The sequence below is a fragment of the Hypanus sabinus genome, chromosome 4 (genome assembly GCF_030144855.1).
Source record: "Hypanus sabinus isolate sHypSab1 chromosome 4, sHypSab1.hap1, whole genome shotgun sequence".
Lineage (NCBI taxonomy): Eukaryota > Metazoa > Chordata > Chondrichthyes > Myliobatiformes > Dasyatidae > Hypanus > Hypanus sabinus.
In genome coordinates this window covers 22,350,253-22,369,328 of record NC_082709.1, presented here as the reverse complement: position 1 = coordinate 22,369,328, position 19,076 = coordinate 22,350,253, and the positions used below count along the sequence as shown (strand labels likewise).

Below are 19,076 nucleotides of genomic sequence, written 5' to 3'. Positions count from 1 at the left end.
ACAAGCATTCATTGTGAAGCTGAGAGACGGAGTGTGAGCCCATGATCGACTCTGTTTCAATGATTAAAGCATTGAGGAAGATTGAAACATCAGTGTGAATGTGGGAGGTGAGCACTGACTACCTGCCTCTCACTGCTGCTGGATAAGGTGTCTGTGTTACGGCCTCACTCTCTCTCACTGCCCTGCCTTTGCGTTCGAGTGTTTTCTCTCTCTCTCTCTCTCTCTCTCTCTCTCTCCCCTTTTAGGCTTCTAGGGGAATGTTACCCAAGTTCAGCAATTTAGATTGGACTGAGCTGTTCTTTGTTTTATGTCTTTTATATTCAGTTTTCACTCATTCATTCTTGTTTGGATTTGGTATGATTTGTAAGTTTTTTTGTATGGGGGGGTAAGTTGAGGTTTGATGCCCTTGCATTTCTCACAACTTGTTTATCTGTGTGGGGGAGTTTGATGTTCTTGTAGCCATTGCCCGAATTTTTTTACATGGCGCAGGGGGTTTGATTATTGTGTTGCCATTCTTTCTTGTTGCCGTTTGCTATCTGTTAGCTTTCTTGTTTGGGGGGAGGGTGTGGCTTTGACGTTTTTCTTTGAATGAACTCCATGGTTTTCTTTGTTTTGTGGCTAACAGGAGAAGACAAATCTCAGAGTTGTATACTGTGTACATACTTTGATAATAAATGAACCTTTGAATAAACAGTTGCCATTTTGGGCTGACACCCTTCATCAGTACTCATGTTCAGTTTTAAATAGGATTAGTGCCACTTTTGAAATCAGCTCATCTGGCAAATATCAGTGGTATCGGGGTGCTCAGATGTTGTAGGGAAGCACAACCCTTTACGTAGATGACACCATCTTTTATTCGTATGCAATAGTTGATCAAATCATTCCCACAGCCGCTATAAAAAAGAAATTAAAGCACAACTTGTTGCTCTGTCAAATGTTTTAAAGTTTAATTGCTTGCTGCAGAGTGCTTTGGTAATTATGTTATTGTGACATAAAAAGGTTCTGATTCAATTTTGTGGTAGCAGTGCTACGATATATTTTTTCATCATTGTTATCCAGTGTTGAATGTCTCAACCAATAACCTTAATAAAGGAATGTTTCTGGCAGAAAACAAAAGGACTTCTGGTTCACAGAAAAATCCAGTTTATTGTATTCTGTCTGTCCTGTTATAGCCTCTTCTGCTGATCCAGATGATAAAACAGAAGTCAGGAGCAAGGTAGAATATTCTCCACAAATGTGTGTAGCTCCAGTAACACTTAAGAACTTGATAATATCCTGAACAAAGCAAGTCACTTGATTGGCATCCCCTCCACCATCCTAAACAGTTATTCTTCCACTACTGGTGCACAATATCCGGAGTGTATGCCATCCACAGAACCTACTTGCCGTAAACTCTTCCGACCAGTGTGGGGCACCAGAGAGCATCAAGCCTCTGTGTCTCTGATGCTCCTGAACATCATTTATTTGTTTTAACTAGAGCTTTTTTTTAAGTTAACAAGTGTTTTTCATGTGGCCTGTTTTTCTTGAATGCAGGTTCCTCATGAAACTCCTGTTATTGGTGCCCTCTCCTATCAGATTCCTTCTTCTCCAGTCCTTGACCGCTCCTATTTACCTGACTTCACCTACCACCTTATAGCCAGCCTCTTTTCCTTCCCCCCACCTTTTTATTCTGGTATATCCCCCCTTCCTTCTCAGTCCTGCTGAAGGGTCTCAGTCCAAAACGTCGACTGCTTTCTCTTTTCCATAGATGCTACCTGATCTGCTGAGTTCCTCCAGCATTTGTGTGTGTTGCTTTAGTTTATTGTGTTTTGATATACATGAGGTTCCCATGCTACGTGTGCTAAAGTTTGTCACGACTCGGGTTCATCGCTGAATTTGGGTACCGAGTGAATTAACATTCCATGTACTCTAACTCTCTCGAGTAAGTACACTCCAATTCACTTGTTATTTCTCTGTTATTCCTTTGTTGTGTTCTTTGATTAATTCCTCATCATTACTTTCTACCTTTGTGTCTCAAGTTTACTCTGCACCTGGGTTTGTTTGCCTGACGTTCTCCTTATGCTACTGCATATTATTCATCTGGGCTACTCCAAAGCAATTCTAAAATCCTTTTACTACTGAAGACCAAGGGAAGCAGGTGCTTGGGAACATCATTAACTACAGACTCCATTCCATGCATCATTCTGAATTAGAATAATTGGTTCTTCATTGCTGCTGTTAAATCTGAGAACTTGATACACCATCAATAACTCTCAAAGACGTAGTTTACATAGTTTACCACAGAACTGAATGACTGGAGTGATCCAGTTAGGCAGCCCACCGCTAAATTCTCAATAGTAAAGCAGGCAATGAATGCCTACCTCGCCAGTGAAAGCCAGATTCCAGAATATATACCAAATAAAACATTCTATAAAAGGCTGGATTATACTTGATCCAAGGCCTGTGCTCATCCACTGGACTAGGCCTGCAGCCACAATAATGTTTGCCATCACACAATTATCAGAAGCATCACAGTCTAAACTCTATAACTGCCCTGTGCCTTATTAAAGGACAGTTGCACTGTTTCTGTCAGACCAGTTTGAGTTGATTTACACCCTAAAAATAAAAAAAAATGACATTTTAGAACATTAGGCTTTGGTCCCAGTGCAGGTCGATGGGAGTAGGCAGCTTGAATGGGTTCAGTATGGACTAGATGGGCCAAAGAGCCTGTTTCTCTGCTGTACCTCCCTATAACTGATTGAAATGTAAATACATAGATCTGTCAAGGAAACATTAACGATAATTTACTGTTCTAATTGTTGGCAACCAGATTCAAATGACCATGGTTCCAGCAGATATGGAAAAATGGGTGGTGTAAAGAGGAGAGATCAGATATGAAGTGTATCTAGCCTGTGGCTTAGTAATGATGGAATGCCCATGGTCTGTGGGGAGGAGTGGAAGATTAGTTGGTTTGTATTCCATTCTGCTGTGTGCAGGTTTTGAAATGTGTGAAGAGCTGATCCACACACTGCTGTCAGTGGTGGTGTCATACAGCCATCATATGACCCAATATTAATTGCTGAAAATCTGTGCCAGACAACCACTGCAGCATCTACTCTTATCCCTCTACTAATCCCTATGCACAGGCAGTAAATTTTGAAACTACACTCTGATGAAGGCAATTCTTCTCTTCTTTGTCTTGAATGGCTGTCTCTTTATTTTAGACTGTACTCCCTGGTTCTGGATGACTCAGCCAGGGGAAACATTAATTCTGCTTTTACACCAACAAATGCAAGAATTTTACATGTTTCAATGAGATTATGGCTCATTCTTCTAAACTCAAGTGATCACACGTAGTCACAGTTTGTTGAATCTTCCATTATACAACAAACCTGCCATCTCAGGAGTCAATCTGGTGAAACTCTACTGCAATCCCCTTTTCATAATGTACTCCATAATGTACTGGTTAGGCACAGGAGTACATTCAGCCAGAGACTCATTCCACCGAGATGCAACACTGAGCGTCATAGGAAGTCATTCCTGCCTGTGGCCATCAAACTTTACAACTCCTCTCTCCGAGTGTCAGACACCCTGTGCCAATAGGCTGGACCTGGACTTATTTCCGCTTGGCATGATTAACTTATTATTTAATTATTTATTGTTTTATATTGCTATATTTTTTCACTATTCTTGGTTGGTGCGACTGTAACAAAACCCAATTTCCCTCAGAATCAATAAAGTAAGTCTGTCTGTCTGTCTGACAAAAGCATGTTATTTCTTAGATGAGGAGACCAGACTTGAACAGAGGAGATGGGCAACTAGTAAGCCCTTTCTGCTACCTAATGTCTAGCCAAGGTTTTAACTTACATATCTAAATTTACTGATATAAATTTCCACGACAGGTACATTAAGTGACGATAGAGGGAAAAGGAAAGGGGAGAACTTACCTCAAAATCTTCAAGTCTTCCCAAATTCATCATATCATTGCAGCGTTTTGGTACCAAATACATCACATCAACAGCTTTCTGTCAACAAAATATTCAAATGGGGCAATTGTACTTTTGACAGAAATAAGAATACATTTTGGTGAATCTAACCAAAACGTGAAATCTCAATGTTTATGTCCTTGTCTTTGTGAATTTTCCATAGAAAGGAAATTATTTTGTTTCAAGAACTGAATATTAGTTTCACTAACAGTTTAGCTTTCCTAATGTTTCATTAGTTTGTTTAAATATAAATACTTTGTATACTTTTAATAATCAATGTTATTTCAGAATTCAATAACCATCAGTTTCAAGAATCATTGTTGCATGACAGTATAGTAATTAAATGAGTTTACTATTTCAGCAGAAACAGATGGAAAAGCCAACCTAACAGAACAATTTTTACCTCAATCTCTGAACATTCGTGTCCAGCCTTTTCACTATATTTCAGGAAATCCTGCAACAAGACAAATTTAGTCACTGTAAGTCAACATTTAAGCATGCTACTACGCATTAGTTCAAACATTTGTCCATAAATGAAGTTGTACTTCATTGAATGAACAAAATCATATGAAATGCATATCCAAGTACAGTAACTGCCAAGGCAATTCTCTATTTTACAATGGTAGGAATTTTAATGCTTAGCTATCAGTAGACTCATATTTTTGTCCCAAACCCATAAGTTCAAAGTAAATTTATTATCAAAGTACATATATGTCACCATATACAACCCTGAGATCCATTTTCAGCATTTATAGAATAGTAACTATAACAGGATCAATGAAAGATCAACCAGAGTGCAGAAGACAACAAACTGTGCAAATGCAAATATAAAGAAATAGCAATAAATAATGAAACATCAGATAATGGGATGAAGAGTCTTTAAAGTGAGATCATTTGTTGTGGGAAATAGCTTAATGATGGGGCAAATGAGTGTACTTATCCCTTTTATTTAAAAGCCTGATGGTTGAAGGGTAGAAATGCACTTGAACCTGGTGATGTGAGTCCTGAGGCTCTTGTACCTTCTACCTGATGGCAGCAGAGAGAAGAGAGCATGGCCTGAGTGGTGAGGATCTTTGACGGCAGCGTTTCATGTTGACGTGGTCAAGGTCGAGCAAATCTCAACCATGGAGCATATGATAATCTATCATAGTGATGATGCTCAGTCATCAAAATGGACTGGGCCTTCTAAATGGTGGGCTACACTGGCAAAATGGATTGCTGAAGACGATTGTGTTAAGTTCATTAATGGGCCTTTCTCTGCTAGTGCATAATTGTAGCATCAATGATTAATTTCCTCCTGGGAAAATATCATTATATGTAGAAATCAACTTCTAAGGTGAAGCCTTAAATATAACACATTTTTTACTTCCCAATACACCCCAATCTCAATTTATAGTCTTGGCTATAATGGATTTTTTAAAGCATTTGTAGTCACCAATTGCCTCTGCATGCAGCAAATTCAGTCTCAAGTTTTAAATTAATCATGCCCCTGGTAAAGAAGTATTCCTTAGAGTAAGGGTTCCCAACCATTTTTATGCCATCGACCTCCACCATTAACTGAGGGGTCTGTGAACCCTAGGTTCAGAAGCTCTGCCTGAGAGATGATATAGATAACAGTAATAGATTTCAAAGAGTGACAGACAAGCTGACAGATAAGATTTAATGCCAATAAACATGAAGCATTAGATTTTGGGAGGAGGAATGAGACGAAGGAACTTGAAGTCATAATTCTATATAGGTAAAGGGAAAAAAAAGAGGTCTGGAGATACATGTATAGTTCTTTGAAGGTAAGAATCTTGGTTAAGAAAATGGTGAGAAGAGCATAGAAGATAAATAGAGACAAGAGTACAAGAACAAGGAAGTCATAATGAATCCTACTGAAACATTGGTTCAGCCACAAAAGGGAGTATTATATCTACACATGGGTATCACACTTTGAGAAAGATATAAAGACTTTAGAGTGGCTGCAGAGAAAATTTACCAAGATCAAAAATAGGATTGATGGAAGCATCTGAGGATAGTCTCCCTAAAGATGCCAGATGATCTAATAAACAGTATTTAAATCATGAAGGACCAAGTAGATAGGGAAAAATTATTGTCATTAAAAGAGGTGTTAAAAACGCGAGTATTTACTGGGAGGCTGATTATCAATAGAAGTGAAAGTAACACAAAGGAAAAGCATTTTTAATATTTAAAGTAGCTGTGTCTGGAATGTGGAGTCTTATTAAACTAGCATTCCATTAGGACTTGAAAAGAATCTGAATGGAAATAATGTTTAGGGTAATGGGGAGAGGGTAGACAAGTATAACTGGTTTTGCAGTGAGATTATATGGTTTGACAGGCCAAACGGCCTCCTTCTGTGATTTAATCATTCTGTGCTTCTACTGATTTACAATAACTAGGCTATTTGTTCTCAGTTCAGATCAAATCAGCTCTCCCAGAACCTGACCCACCAATTGCAAGGGAGAATAATTTGAATCTATATATTTAAGCGGCTGCAAATAAGGCTAATGGGGCTTCTAATAAAGCTCTAGGGACGAACTGCATTTATTCCCATAATCCTAGTTTAGTTCGCAGTCAGGGTTGCCCACCATGTCCATGTGGATCTTTCTGTCCATCTTTACTAATTCCATTTAACCACATTAGAACTGTAGCCCTCTATGTTTTGCCTGTTTCATTGTCTGTGTTAAAGTTCCTTATGTGGAGGAGAATGATGCCAGAAACGAAAGGAACTTTTATTGTCTCTGGGTCTATACTCACTGGTGTCTAGAAGAACGAGGGGGATCTCAGTCAAAGTTTTTGAAAACTACAGCGTTCAACAGGCCCTTTGGCCCATCTAGTCCATGCTGAACTATTTCAACTACCTACACCCATTGACCTGCACTAAACCATAGCCCTCTATACACCTACCATCCATGTACCTCAATGTTCAAATTGAGCTTTCATGCACCACTTGTGCTGGCAGCTCATTCCACACTCTCATGACCCTCTGAGTGAAGACATCTCCTCTCTTATGTTCCCCTTAAACTTTTCACCTTAACCCATGATCCCCAAGTTGTAGTCCCACTCACCCTCAGTGGAAAAAGCATTTACCCTATCATAATTTTGTATACCTCTATCAAATTTCCCCTCAATCTCCTTCATTCTCATTGACATTTCCAAAATATTGAAAGGGCTAGATAGAGTGGACATGGAGAAGATGTTTCTAATAGTGGGAGAATCTAGCGTCAGAGGGCACAGCCTCAGAATATAAGGATATCCCTTTAGAATAGAGATGAGGAGGAATTTCTTTAGCCAGAGGGTACTGAATTGTTGGAATTCATTGCCACAGATAGCTGTGGAGGCCAATTCCAGGGTAAACAAACACAGTCTATTTTTCTCTCTTCATAACTGAAACATTCCATCTCTGGCTACATTCTGGTCAATCTTCTCTGCACTCTCTCCAATGCAATCACATCCTTCCTACAATGTACTGACCAAAAATGCACACAATATTCATCATAAACAAACATGTTTCTTAAAAGAAATACCCTTTGAGAACAAATTCGATCGGTTTTTATTGTTGAATGTCCTCACCTTGATAAGAAGTTGATATTTTGTTATTCTCTGTATTGGCTTAATAAGAAAGTCATTTAGACTAAGCCTCTGACCCAGCTCCTGCTTGATTTCCTGCAAAACAACACACAGAACTTTGCACATATAATATAAAAAACATTCACAATAGATGTATAACTCTTGCATTCATGTTTCCTTCTATTAGATTTCTGAAAAAATCTAAAACAGACCATGGCTAAATATGCTCTGCAAGGTCACCTGTCTGGCTGCAGTTTCCTGATACTAAAATTGTTGTGCTTGATCTCAATATATGTAGCACAAGGACGATGATTTGGGGTAGCAAAAAAAAAAACCCATCAAACAAGTCTTCTGAGAGTATTCAATGGCTGTTGACCTAGTTGTCTTTGTATCTGAAAGTCCCCTTTGAGAATATGATGCCTGCTCTTTCTTTTCTAGGCTAATATTATGCAGTCACATTTAAGAGAAAATCAGAGATGATTCCTTTGCATACTAAGGCCCTGATTTCAACAGATGCCCACTATTTTCTTGAAACAATAAAGTGTTTGAATGATGAATTTAGATTAATATAGAGACAGTACTTCTGTATTTTGATTTCAATTTTGTGGAATGCATCCTCCTCCCTCAGCCCCCTCACCCCCCGGCACACTCAGCCACGTTAGGCTCAGTCCGCCACCAGATCAAGGGCTGGAACTCAGCTATGAACAGCACTGAATCAGGCCTTTTGGCTAACTCATCCTCACCAAACAAGGCGCCTACCTGAGCTAGTTCCATTTGCTTCACTTGGCCCATATCCCTCCAAACAAATCTTATCCATGTATCTGTCCAGATTTCTAACAAACGTGTAATTTTAGGCACCTCTATCATTTCTTCCGGCAGCCTATTCCATATACCCACCATCCTCTGTGTGAAAAACTTGACCAGATCCTCTCATCTCATTTTAAAACTATGCCCTTTTGTTTTTGACCTCTCTATGCTGGGAAACTGACTGTGACCATCCACCTTATCTAAGCCTCTCATGATCTTATGATCCTCCGAAAGCTCGTCCTTTGCTGTAGGGAAAACAGCCCCAGCCTATCCAGTGTCTCATTATATTCTGAGTCCTTCAGTTCCAGTAATATCCTTGTGAATTCTTTCTGCATTCTCTTCAGCTTCATGTCATCTTTCTGATAGCTTGGTGACTAGAACTACACTCAATATACCAACCGCATATCACCAATGACTTGTACAACTGTAATAAGATGTTCCAACTCTTGTATTCGATGATGTGACCAATGAAGGCAAGTATACCTCTCTTTCCAACTGTAGTGATACTTCCAAGGAACTACATACATGTACCTCCAGGTGTCCCTATACTACAATACTCACTAGAGTTCTGCCATTCACAGTGTATCTTCCCCTGTTTTAACTGAAAAAAATGCATTGATTTGCACTTGTTGAGTTAGTTTCCATCTGCCATTCCTTTGTCCACTCTCCCAGTTGATCTACATCTGTAGTAACTTTAGACAACTCTTCACTGTCCATAATTTTGGTCTCATCCACAAATGTAGTGATCATGCCACCTGCATTTTCACTTAATTCATCAACATTGATGACATACAACAGTAGACTCTGATCGGTGTGACACACCAATGATGGCAGGCCCCTTATCTGAAAAACAAACCTTTACTACCATCTTCTGACTTCTTCCACTAAGCCAATTTTGTGTTCAGTTAACTAGCTCACATGATTTAGCAATCTACAGCAGCCTACCACATGGTACCCTGTCAAAGGCTTTGCTAAGGTCCATGTGGATGATGTCTACTCCCTGTCATCATTATCCACTTGGCCACCTCTTCAAGAAACATAGATCAAATTTGTAAGACTTGATTTCCAATGCACAAAGCCATGCTGACTGTCCCTAATCTATCTAATCTTTCCAAACTGCAGATAGGTTCCAACCCTCTAAATTTCATCTAGTTTCAGGTTGTGGAATCTCCCAAATTTTACATTACTGTTTTTTACGTGTTATAATGTTCTGGTTTCTGGTGACAAAAATATAACCAATTGCTTACCTCAAAGAAAGAATCATACTCTGCCACAACGTACTCAGATTTTGGTTTGTTTTGGCAGTATACCACATACATGCCTAAGCGTCTCTCCTGAAAAAAACAATCACAACGATAACTAACTTTTTACAAGAATAAGTTTCCACCACAGAGCTCTTTGCAACTCAGCTATTTTGGAGACATGGCTGGGTCTAGCCAGCATGGGCCCACCACCTGCGACTGATGCCTGATGCTTGAACTTCCCTGGTGTGGATCTCCACCTGCATAACCCGCGTATTGACAACATCTCCAACAACACACCGAGGAAACGCTGCTGCCAAAACTCTCTTTAAAAGCTCAACAGCAAGCAAAGCCCTTCTTTTGACGGCTGTAAATTCTGTGAGCATTTTTAAATGTCAGAATATAATTTTTCACCTGGGACTATACTGTCTGGAATTCAGAAGAATGAGAGGGGATCTTGTGGAAATATACACAATTTTGAAAGGGATAGACAAGTTAGAAGTAGGAAAGTTGTTTCCATTGGTAGGTGAGACTCAAGATTCAGGGGAGAAGACTTAGGACAGAAATATGGAGAAACTGTTTTTCCCAGAGAGTGCTGAATCTGTGGAATTCTCTGGCCAGGGAAGCAGTTGAGGCTTCTTCACTAAATATATTTAAGATACAGTTAGAGAGATTTTTACATAGTAGGGGAATTAAGGGTTATGGGGAAAAGGCAGGTAGATGGAGCTGAGTTTACGGACAGATCAGCCATGAATGGCAAGGCAGGCTCGATGGGCCAGATGGCCTACTCCTGCTCCTATTTCTTATGTTCTTATGTTTTTAATGAACATTAACATTTAAATACTTTAATTACTTTAAATATATAAAGCAATACTTTTAAATAATGAAAAGTCATTTAAGCATAAATACGATAGATAAAAATAACTAAAATCTCAAATTACTTTAAATTAAAAACATAAAATAAAACAGATATAATTTTGCTTTGTAACTACAGCACTGTATATGCCACTGAAATTGAAGGAGTTGGGGATTCTGCATGGTTCGGACAGCCAATTCCTCAGCATAATTATCACCATCCAAGCTCTGCTGTTGAACATCATGCGAAGTCTGGCAGTGGAGTGAACTGACACACAGCCAGCATGTCAGATACAGAGCCAGGGTGCCTTTTGCACAGTACCGTGTTGTCAACGTTGAGCCGAGCCAGAGTTTATAAACCTGGCCAGAGCAAAGACTGCTGGGAATGGTGAGGGGGGAGTACCATGGTAGGGGTGAGGGACAGGTGGTAGAAAAGGAGAGCCCTGAGGCATCAGACAAGGTCATTTGATTCCAAACAATTGGTTTATTATCATTACAGAATGTCTCTCTGGTGCTTCCTACTCCCTCCCCTCTTCCTTCCCCTTTTCCCAACCATGATTCCCCTCTCCCTGCCCCCTTCCCACTCTCAGTCCACAATAGACCCATATCAGAATCAAGCTTATCATCACTTGCACATATCATGATTTTTCTTTTGCAGCAGTCCAGTGCAATACACAAAATCACTACAGTACTGTGCCTAAGAATTTTGCATAGTTCTGTATTTGGCCTTTTGAGTCTATAAGTAAGTTGGGACTTCCATGTTAGACGGAGCACGCACAGAAATTTCAGTGTGCTTCCATTTAAGTTGGTATATACCTGTGACACTCTTCAGATGCATGGCATTTACCAGCAAAATATGGGTCATTGTGCCAATTGTATGTTAGGTGCTTTGTATTCTTGTTGATTTTCATTATGTAGTCTGGGATTTCTGGAATTATACTTTAAAAAAAAACAAAGTGCCAAAATATGGCTATCTAGTACAGGTGTAAAACAGAACCTTGACAGCTGACACCTTTGATGTCTCAGGTATTTAATAATTATTTTCATTAATCCACTTAACGATTTGTTTATTAAGTACTGCTGGTACTGTATACATGACTATTATTTTCCATCTTTCTTGGTGGATTGTATACTATTCTGAAATGCCAGCAGGGTTGTTTTATTTTTGTCCCGTGGAGCCGCATCGTAACAGGACTTCTGGCCCAAAGGGTCCACACTGTCCAATTACTCCTACTGTATGTGACCAATTAACCGACTAACCCATTGAACCATGGGAGAAAACCGGAGCATCCAGAGGAAACCCACAAGGTCACATGGAGAACGCACAAACTCCTTTCAGACAGCAATGGAAATAAGCCTGGCTTGCTGGCATTATTAATTGCATTACGCTATTGCTATACTGTCGTGTTACACAACATACGTGCAGAGAAATAACATGGAAAATCCTGACCATTCAAAAAGGTTCTCACTGCTTTTGTGTTCACACAACATTATTTTAAGATCTCTTTCAGACATTGTCTCTTTCATATTTTTTTCCAGAAATATGTAAAATTATTACAGTATTCTTCTCAAACTGTAGAAAACACATTGAAATTATTCTGCATATAAATTTGCCCTACTGCGTTGGTGAAGCCAATATAACAACCCGAAGCATTTGATAAAGCTGTTCCAGGAAAAATCATAGAATAAGTTAATAATACACAACCATACTTTTCACAAGTACTAAGTACATAATGCTAGGAAATTTGGCTTATAGAAATAATATGGACCTTGCTGGCAATAAATGCTGACTTTGGCTTGGCTTGTCCTTGAAACATTGAACTTATAAAAATTGTATATTAAATTTATTACCCTCTTTAACTGTAAGTGACATTGTGATTAACACAACCATGCTGACTACAGGGAACGAGAAGGTGAAGTTATGAAACATACTGGAGCACACTTCTAAAGTGGGCCAAGTTACTATTCTTTACACGAAGTACTAAAAGTATGTTGCAATAACTTACATGCTTGATGAAGAGCTCTGCCAGACGTTCAGGCTCCTGAAGGCATTTTTCCAGTTCTCCCAGGAAATAACTGCAAAGAAACATGGAAAGTAATCATTTTCTAATTTTGTCTCTGTGGGCCTGTATTTTACTTTCTAGCAGAGCACAAAACCATTTTTATCAATTATTTAAGAGTATGAACTCAAATCTGAAATAACACTAAGACATACAAAATGATTAAAGTTAAGATGCAAATGATTTAAATGAAGAATTGAGAACTAGCAATTCGATCAAAGAAATCTGATACAAGAAAATGATGAGAGATGGATCGCCAACCACATGAGCATATCCTGCATTTACCAAACACCTGGGGGTGGGGAGACAGTGAATTTATTGTCCCACAGCTCCGAATTGGGATTATTATTTTTTTAAACTGAGGGAGATAGAGTAGTTTATTCAAGGGGTTCAATTTCAATTGTATACAAACAGCGCCGAAACCACATCTGAAGTACTATGTACAAATTGGTCTTGGATGGCGAATAAATTTTAAAACAAATAAGGGTAAAGCACAGCAGATGTACTGTCAGTAAAAATTTACACCATGCATTTTGTTTAAATGCATTGAGGTAGTGCAAGATCTAGGAGCCCTAGAAGGCTCAATTTACACCATCTACAAAGCAATCAATAGAGCAAAATCAGTTCTGTAAAAAATAAATAATTTAAGTCAGAACAAAGATCAAAAAGTAGAATTTGTTCTCTTGCCTTGTTTCTTTATATTAAATGGAAAAGGAGAAACAGGATAAACATCAAATTACTTTCAATTTTGTCTTTCCTTCATCCAGCCTTTAATTCTGCTGCTTATGTCTTAACTCTCATCATCAAAATGAGCCATCACTCTTTAACTTGTCAACTTATAGACTAGAGGCTCCCAAATAGGCAATGCTTTGATTTTTAAAAATTACATCTTCACTTTCAAATCCACATCTTTGCCTCTCTTTATCAATGTTCCTCCAGCATCATAACCTCAAAGATGTAAACTCATTCAATTTAGGCATATGGATCATTTCTGAAATTAATTACTCCACCAATGGTGATGCATCTTCAAATAAGGTCCGAAATTCAACAATTTCCTCTTCAAAAACTTTCTTTTCTCTTTTAAGGCACTTTATGAAACAGACCAATTTCAAAATCTACACAAAACTTACTGAGATTGAAGTAAAAATAGTTTTGGATAATGAAGTGTCAAGGATAAGAAGCATAGGTGGAGGAGGCAGCCTGTCCTCAGAGAAATAAACTGTAATTTGGCCAGATTTACAAGGTAGAAACTTAGCAACTGGGTCAGTGGATCAGGATTTAAAAACAGGATGGCTAAAAGAAAAAAGTTTATAGTCTTGCAAGGAGATACTTGAGTAATATACAAAAATTTACACTAATCAAATTAGTAATATTAAGTTTAATTCCATGATGTTTATAAGAAAAATAACAATAACAATAAAAATAACAAATAACAAAGTAACGAACTTTACAATAAAACACCTTTATGCTTGGAAGTTAAATAAAATAATTTTAGTATTTGAATTGTTAGACCTGGCTATGGGTAACTGTTGATGTAATTGATGATTTCAGCTGAATTTACATATTATAGCTTGGAAGACTTCTGGAATTATTTAATCTGGACATAACTGACAGAATGTGTTAATTTAAATGGTCTTGAAACATTCATTTGTTTCTAGTATGCACACACAAATAATTATTTGTGATAATTGAGACTTTTAAATAGGGTTAATAATATGAGTTCTTATACAAACTTTGGATTCCCTTCATAAAATGTTAAATGTTGGCTGGTTTCTTCATTAATTACCAGCTGACATAACTGTTTGCTCACCTACTGTGCCAGTCATAAATCTGGTGAATGTTCCCAAACACGATCTTCTCTTTTCCTTTCATGTCATCAAGGATACCCTTTTCTTCGATTTTTTTCATGAAACCCTTCAAGGTAAGAATTGAGTACAAATGGTTACCATCAAACCTGAAACCGTCCATGACAGTGAACTACATTTTTCTCCTGCTTTTCAAAATTTAAGAAAGAATTGATCAAAAGAACTCCACTTTTGTGTAATCATGAAAAACCACACACACACACACACACACACACACACACACACACACACACACACACACACACACACACACACACACACACACACACACACACACAGATTCAACACATGTTGGAAAGCGAGGTGGACAGATTCTTTCAGAGGCATATTATTCCATACAAAAATGGATGCACCCCATAGTCTCTTGGAATTTCCATGATTCTCCAAGGAATGCAGCAAAACTTCCCTGACTACCATTTTCCCTGTTATGTTTAAACATAATTTTAGTCTCCTCTGGTTGGCCGTGGGGAAAACTGGTCATGATTCATATGCATGGATGGACTTAAGGAGTCGCGGTTTTAAACTCTCTTGCACATCTCTGCTATATTTTCTTTTCCACAGCCTTGTTTGGCATGATGAATCAATCACTCACTCCTTCTGAACCTCATTCAATATCAAAATGACCCCTCCTGTGTCAATAGTTCTATTAGAAAGATGTCTAGATATCAAATGCCAACCTGTTTCTGTTCCCATTCATTGTTTAGACATGCTCAGGGGTGGGAGCTACTGAGAAGCAATCGGAAACAGCAGACACTGGCTCATTAGCCTCCACAATTCCACAAATCACTTCTGAGTAATCAGCTTATTTAGCATGCAGCAGAAATTGAACACTTTAAAAATTTCAGCAGGTAGTATCATTATGGAATTTGCCTAGTCAACCATTATAAACCATGATGCACACTTTAATAACATATCGACAACACTGAAACAGACACTTGTTAGTCATCTTTAATAAAAGGTGTTTATTGGCAGCTTTGTTGTGTTGAAAGGGATAAATATTACAATTATGTTAAAATGAATAATTTGAACACTAGATAATAATAGGGACTATTTTAATAATCATATTTATTTGGGCTACTAATTGCTCAAATTAATCCTTCATTATTTGCTTATAGAAATAGGTTGTGAAGGATAGACTGAGAAAGTGCCACCATGTTACAAAGTTCACCACAACAATATCCTTGAAAATAACATTTTAAATTAACATTTATAAAGGATTTTACAATAATTTTTCTACTATGTACAAGTTACAGCAAATGCATCTTACCTCTACCACAATTCCTAAATCTTTCACGTAATCCTTCTCTGTTTGAACCAGCTCATTCAGAACATAACTACAATGAGATGGAAAGAGATGGAAGAATAGTAAATGGATATATTACAAAATATGTTTCGACAGGGTCCTAATGTTTAATTTGTTATGTCTATTATCAACTCTCTCAAACTCTGAAGATGAATTACAGGGAATGAATCATAAATTAATGAAATAGGACCATCATACCTGAATAATGTCTATCAAAATACTGTTTGGGCTTAATAATAAACAAAACAACAGAATCAAAATCAGAATCAGGTTTAGTAACACTGGCATATGACGTAAGATTTGATGTTTCACTGTAGCAGTACCTTGCACTACATTATCAATCAACTCAAGTTTAATTGTCATTTATGTGTACATGAATACAGCCAAACGAGACATTGTTACTATGGGATCAAGGTGCAAAGACACATTATCAACAGTCCAGACCCCCTCAGCCCACTGATATCATCTATTGACTGGCTCTTGATGCCTGGTAGGCGAGACTGTGGCTTTGAGGCCCAGTCCTCCCATATGCAAGCACATTTAGGATATTAGTAAAAACAGAATCAGACAAATATACATGTACAGTCAGCCCTCCTTATTCGCCGGTTCCGCGTGCGCAGATTCAACCCGAAGTCTCGCTCGTTCGCTACTTGTGTTGTGAGCGGGAGGAAGGAGTTTAAGGCTAGTAAGGAATGGCTGGCTACGTAAAGTGCTACAGCCTCAAGAGCTTAAAGACCAGGAGAGAATCGGGATCGGCTGATGCCGAGGCAGGATCAGCATTCCCAGAAGAGCTACGATGGTTGCGTCTGTACTGATCATGTACAGACTTTTTTTTCTTGTCATTATTCCCTAAACAATAATTACAACTACTTAAATAGCATTTACATTGTATTAAGTATTATAAGTAATGTAGAGATGATTTAAAGTATACGGGAGGATGTGCGTAGGTTATATGCAAACGTTATGCCATTTTATATAAGGGACTTGAGCATCCACGTTTTTTTGGTATCTGCAGGGTGTCCCGAAACCAATCCCCTGCGGATAAGGAGGGCCGACTGTATATAGTCCAGGCTCCTCAGTCCATTTTAAATCTTCAGTTGCCACAACTGCACTACACTGCCCCTGGTAGAGTGCTATGGCCCGGACGCCTCTCCTCCGGTGGCTGAGAAGCAAGCAACCTCGCAACTTGAGGCCCGAGTCCACTGAGTGCCACTAAAAAGTCTGCAGTTGGCCACAACAGAGCTTGTCTTCTGCCGAACGAAACCCTGGGAGGGCAACTCTGACTCTGCGCCGCGCAGCCCCCAGTGAAGCGCAACAGCTTTGTCCCCTCACGCAGAGTGGCTGCAAGCGGGTGACACTGTGGCTTCCGGCCTCACCCTCACCACGACTGAGAACTCGGCCCCCTCCATCCACCCCCGCTCACAGGGTATCGAACTTGTGGCATAATACATCAACATGTCTAATGGGGATTTGCAATCACGAGAAAAGTGACCATGATGACCACTCGCTATTTGACTGTAAGCCTCCATCGAATAAGGCAGTAGCACCTTGTGCAGATCCTTCATTAACTCTGCCAGCAAGAAACTCGCTGATGGTGTAGACCCGCAGTACTTTGAGTTCTTAATGTACAGCAGGATCTTGCAATCATTAGATGTACAAAAAGAGATTAAAATTTTGTGAGGTAGTGTTCATGTCCATTCAGAAATCTCATGGCAGAGAGGAAGAAGAGCATCTTGAAATGTTAAGTGTGTGTCTTCATGCTCTTCTACCTCTTCCTTGATGGTAGCAATGAGAAAAGGGCATGCCCTGGGTGATGGGAGTCCTTAATAATGGATGTCGCCTTTTTGAGGCATCGCCCTTTGTTGGTGTTCTGCATGCTGGGGAGGCTAATGCCCATGATGAAGCTCTTGAAGTTAACAACTTTCTGTTGGATGGCTAGGCATGGTAAGTGTTCTTGAAGTGATATAACAGTGGTTAAGTGTGTTAGCTCTTCTGGTTCCACAGGTGATACGTTGGTGGCATTGTTCAGAGACTTCTTCAAGCTGGCCTTCAAGAGAGATCTTTAAAACCAAACCCAAAAATGAAGTGTATAGAAGCTGTAATAAAAATGTTGGAAGTATACTGCAAGTCTTTCAGAACTTAATATAAAAAACACAGATAATATTTTGAATTGAGGCTTTCCATTCTGCTTTGAAATATTTATAATATTTCCAGCTTTTTCTCCAGAAGGTTTTGAAAGGCTTGTGAACTTTGGCTCACAATCTTATTAAAGAATACAAAAGACATCAGAGCATTCTGAACCATTAACCAATGTTAAAGTGGTTTCAACAATCACCTGACTGGATTAATTTTTCATTTCATAATTTACCAAAAGGTACCTGGTACTTTATTGGAGTAGCAATTGACATATCCACACAATACTGCTGTTCTTTTTATAGTGACTCATTATTTTCATGCTATGTTTGTCTTTTCTTATGAATTACAAATTTAGCATGACTTCAGCCTTCACAACTTGTATTTGCATTACTGAATTAATTGAAAAGCAAGTAATTGAAAATTCACTTGCATGTAGAAGATGGAGTACTCCCTAGGCTGCAGCACGGTGAAGGAGGTGGGTGCGCCATGTCTCAGAGAAAGAGAACACAACAATCCCTCATTTCCCTCTGATACGTCAATCTTGCCCTTAGGTCCTCTACCTTGCCTTCCAATAACTGTACATTGGCCAGGAGGGTGCTAGGGAGAGGTGGTCATATTCCTCATCAAATATTTCAAATCTAACACATGCTGTGCACCCAAAATTTTGCAGCAACAAAGCACAACTTGTTTTTCAGATTATACAATCCAGAGTTCTGGTCACCTTTAAATCTACTCACCTTGTTATAAAATAAATTTCAGGCAAAATAACAACCATTGATTGCAACCCATTTCCACATTTTGTGAGAGCAAGGAAAAATTTAGCTTACGTTCGTCCTTTAAGAGCCTTGGTGCGCTTTTCTTCTGCGAGATCCCCAGGTGATGTGGAAGAATTCATTGACTCAGGGCTCAGGGGATCTTTCAAGTTGCTTCGGTAGGAACAGCCTGGTTCCAGAGACTAGTGAAGAATAATTGTTCAGTTACGAAACATGTTTAACCTTATTACAGGGCAAGCAAAACCATATAAATACAGTATGTTGCACCATATAAACATTAAACATGTGGTAACCTTATCCTCATTATCATGATTGATGTTGCCATAACCATTCCATAATAATAGTTCCTCCCACAAAGTTCAGGGAAATGAGTAATGCAATAGTTTTCAATATTATAACTGATAGGACCCAGCTGAATGTTATGACATCCACTTCATTCTTGTAAATGTTGTCACCAGACCATCAGCAGAATAAAATAATCTGTTATGTAATTTTTCT

The 19,076-nt window shown here is 38.7% G+C and overlaps 1 protein-coding gene across 4 annotated transcripts in view; it reads right to left on the bottom strand.

Annotated features, from left to right (window-relative positions):
• The window catches only part of kalrna (kalirin RhoGEF kinase a), a 705,069-nt gene that overhangs the window by 75,309 nt on the left and 610,684 nt on the right, over positions 1 to 19,076 (bottom strand). For all 4 annotated transcript variants that reach the window (XM_059966562.1, XM_059966560.1, XM_059966559.1 and 1 more), the window contains 8 exons: positions 18,633 to 18,760; positions 15,634 to 15,700; positions 14,312 to 14,415; positions 12,448 to 12,517; positions 9,593 to 9,679; positions 7,542 to 7,634; positions 4,369 to 4,419; positions 3,927 to 4,004 (listed from right to left, as the gene is read on the bottom strand). In XM_059966562.1, the coding sequence (XP_059822545.1) occupies positions 3,927 to 4,004; positions 4,369 to 4,419; positions 7,542 to 7,634; positions 9,593 to 9,679; positions 12,448 to 12,517; positions 14,312 to 14,415; positions 15,634 to 15,700; positions 18,633 to 18,760 (678 nt within the window). The remainder of the gene's footprint in view (positions 1 to 3,926; positions 4,005 to 4,368; positions 4,420 to 7,541; positions 7,635 to 9,592; positions 9,680 to 12,447; positions 12,518 to 14,311; positions 14,416 to 15,633; positions 15,701 to 18,632; positions 18,761 to 19,076) is intronic.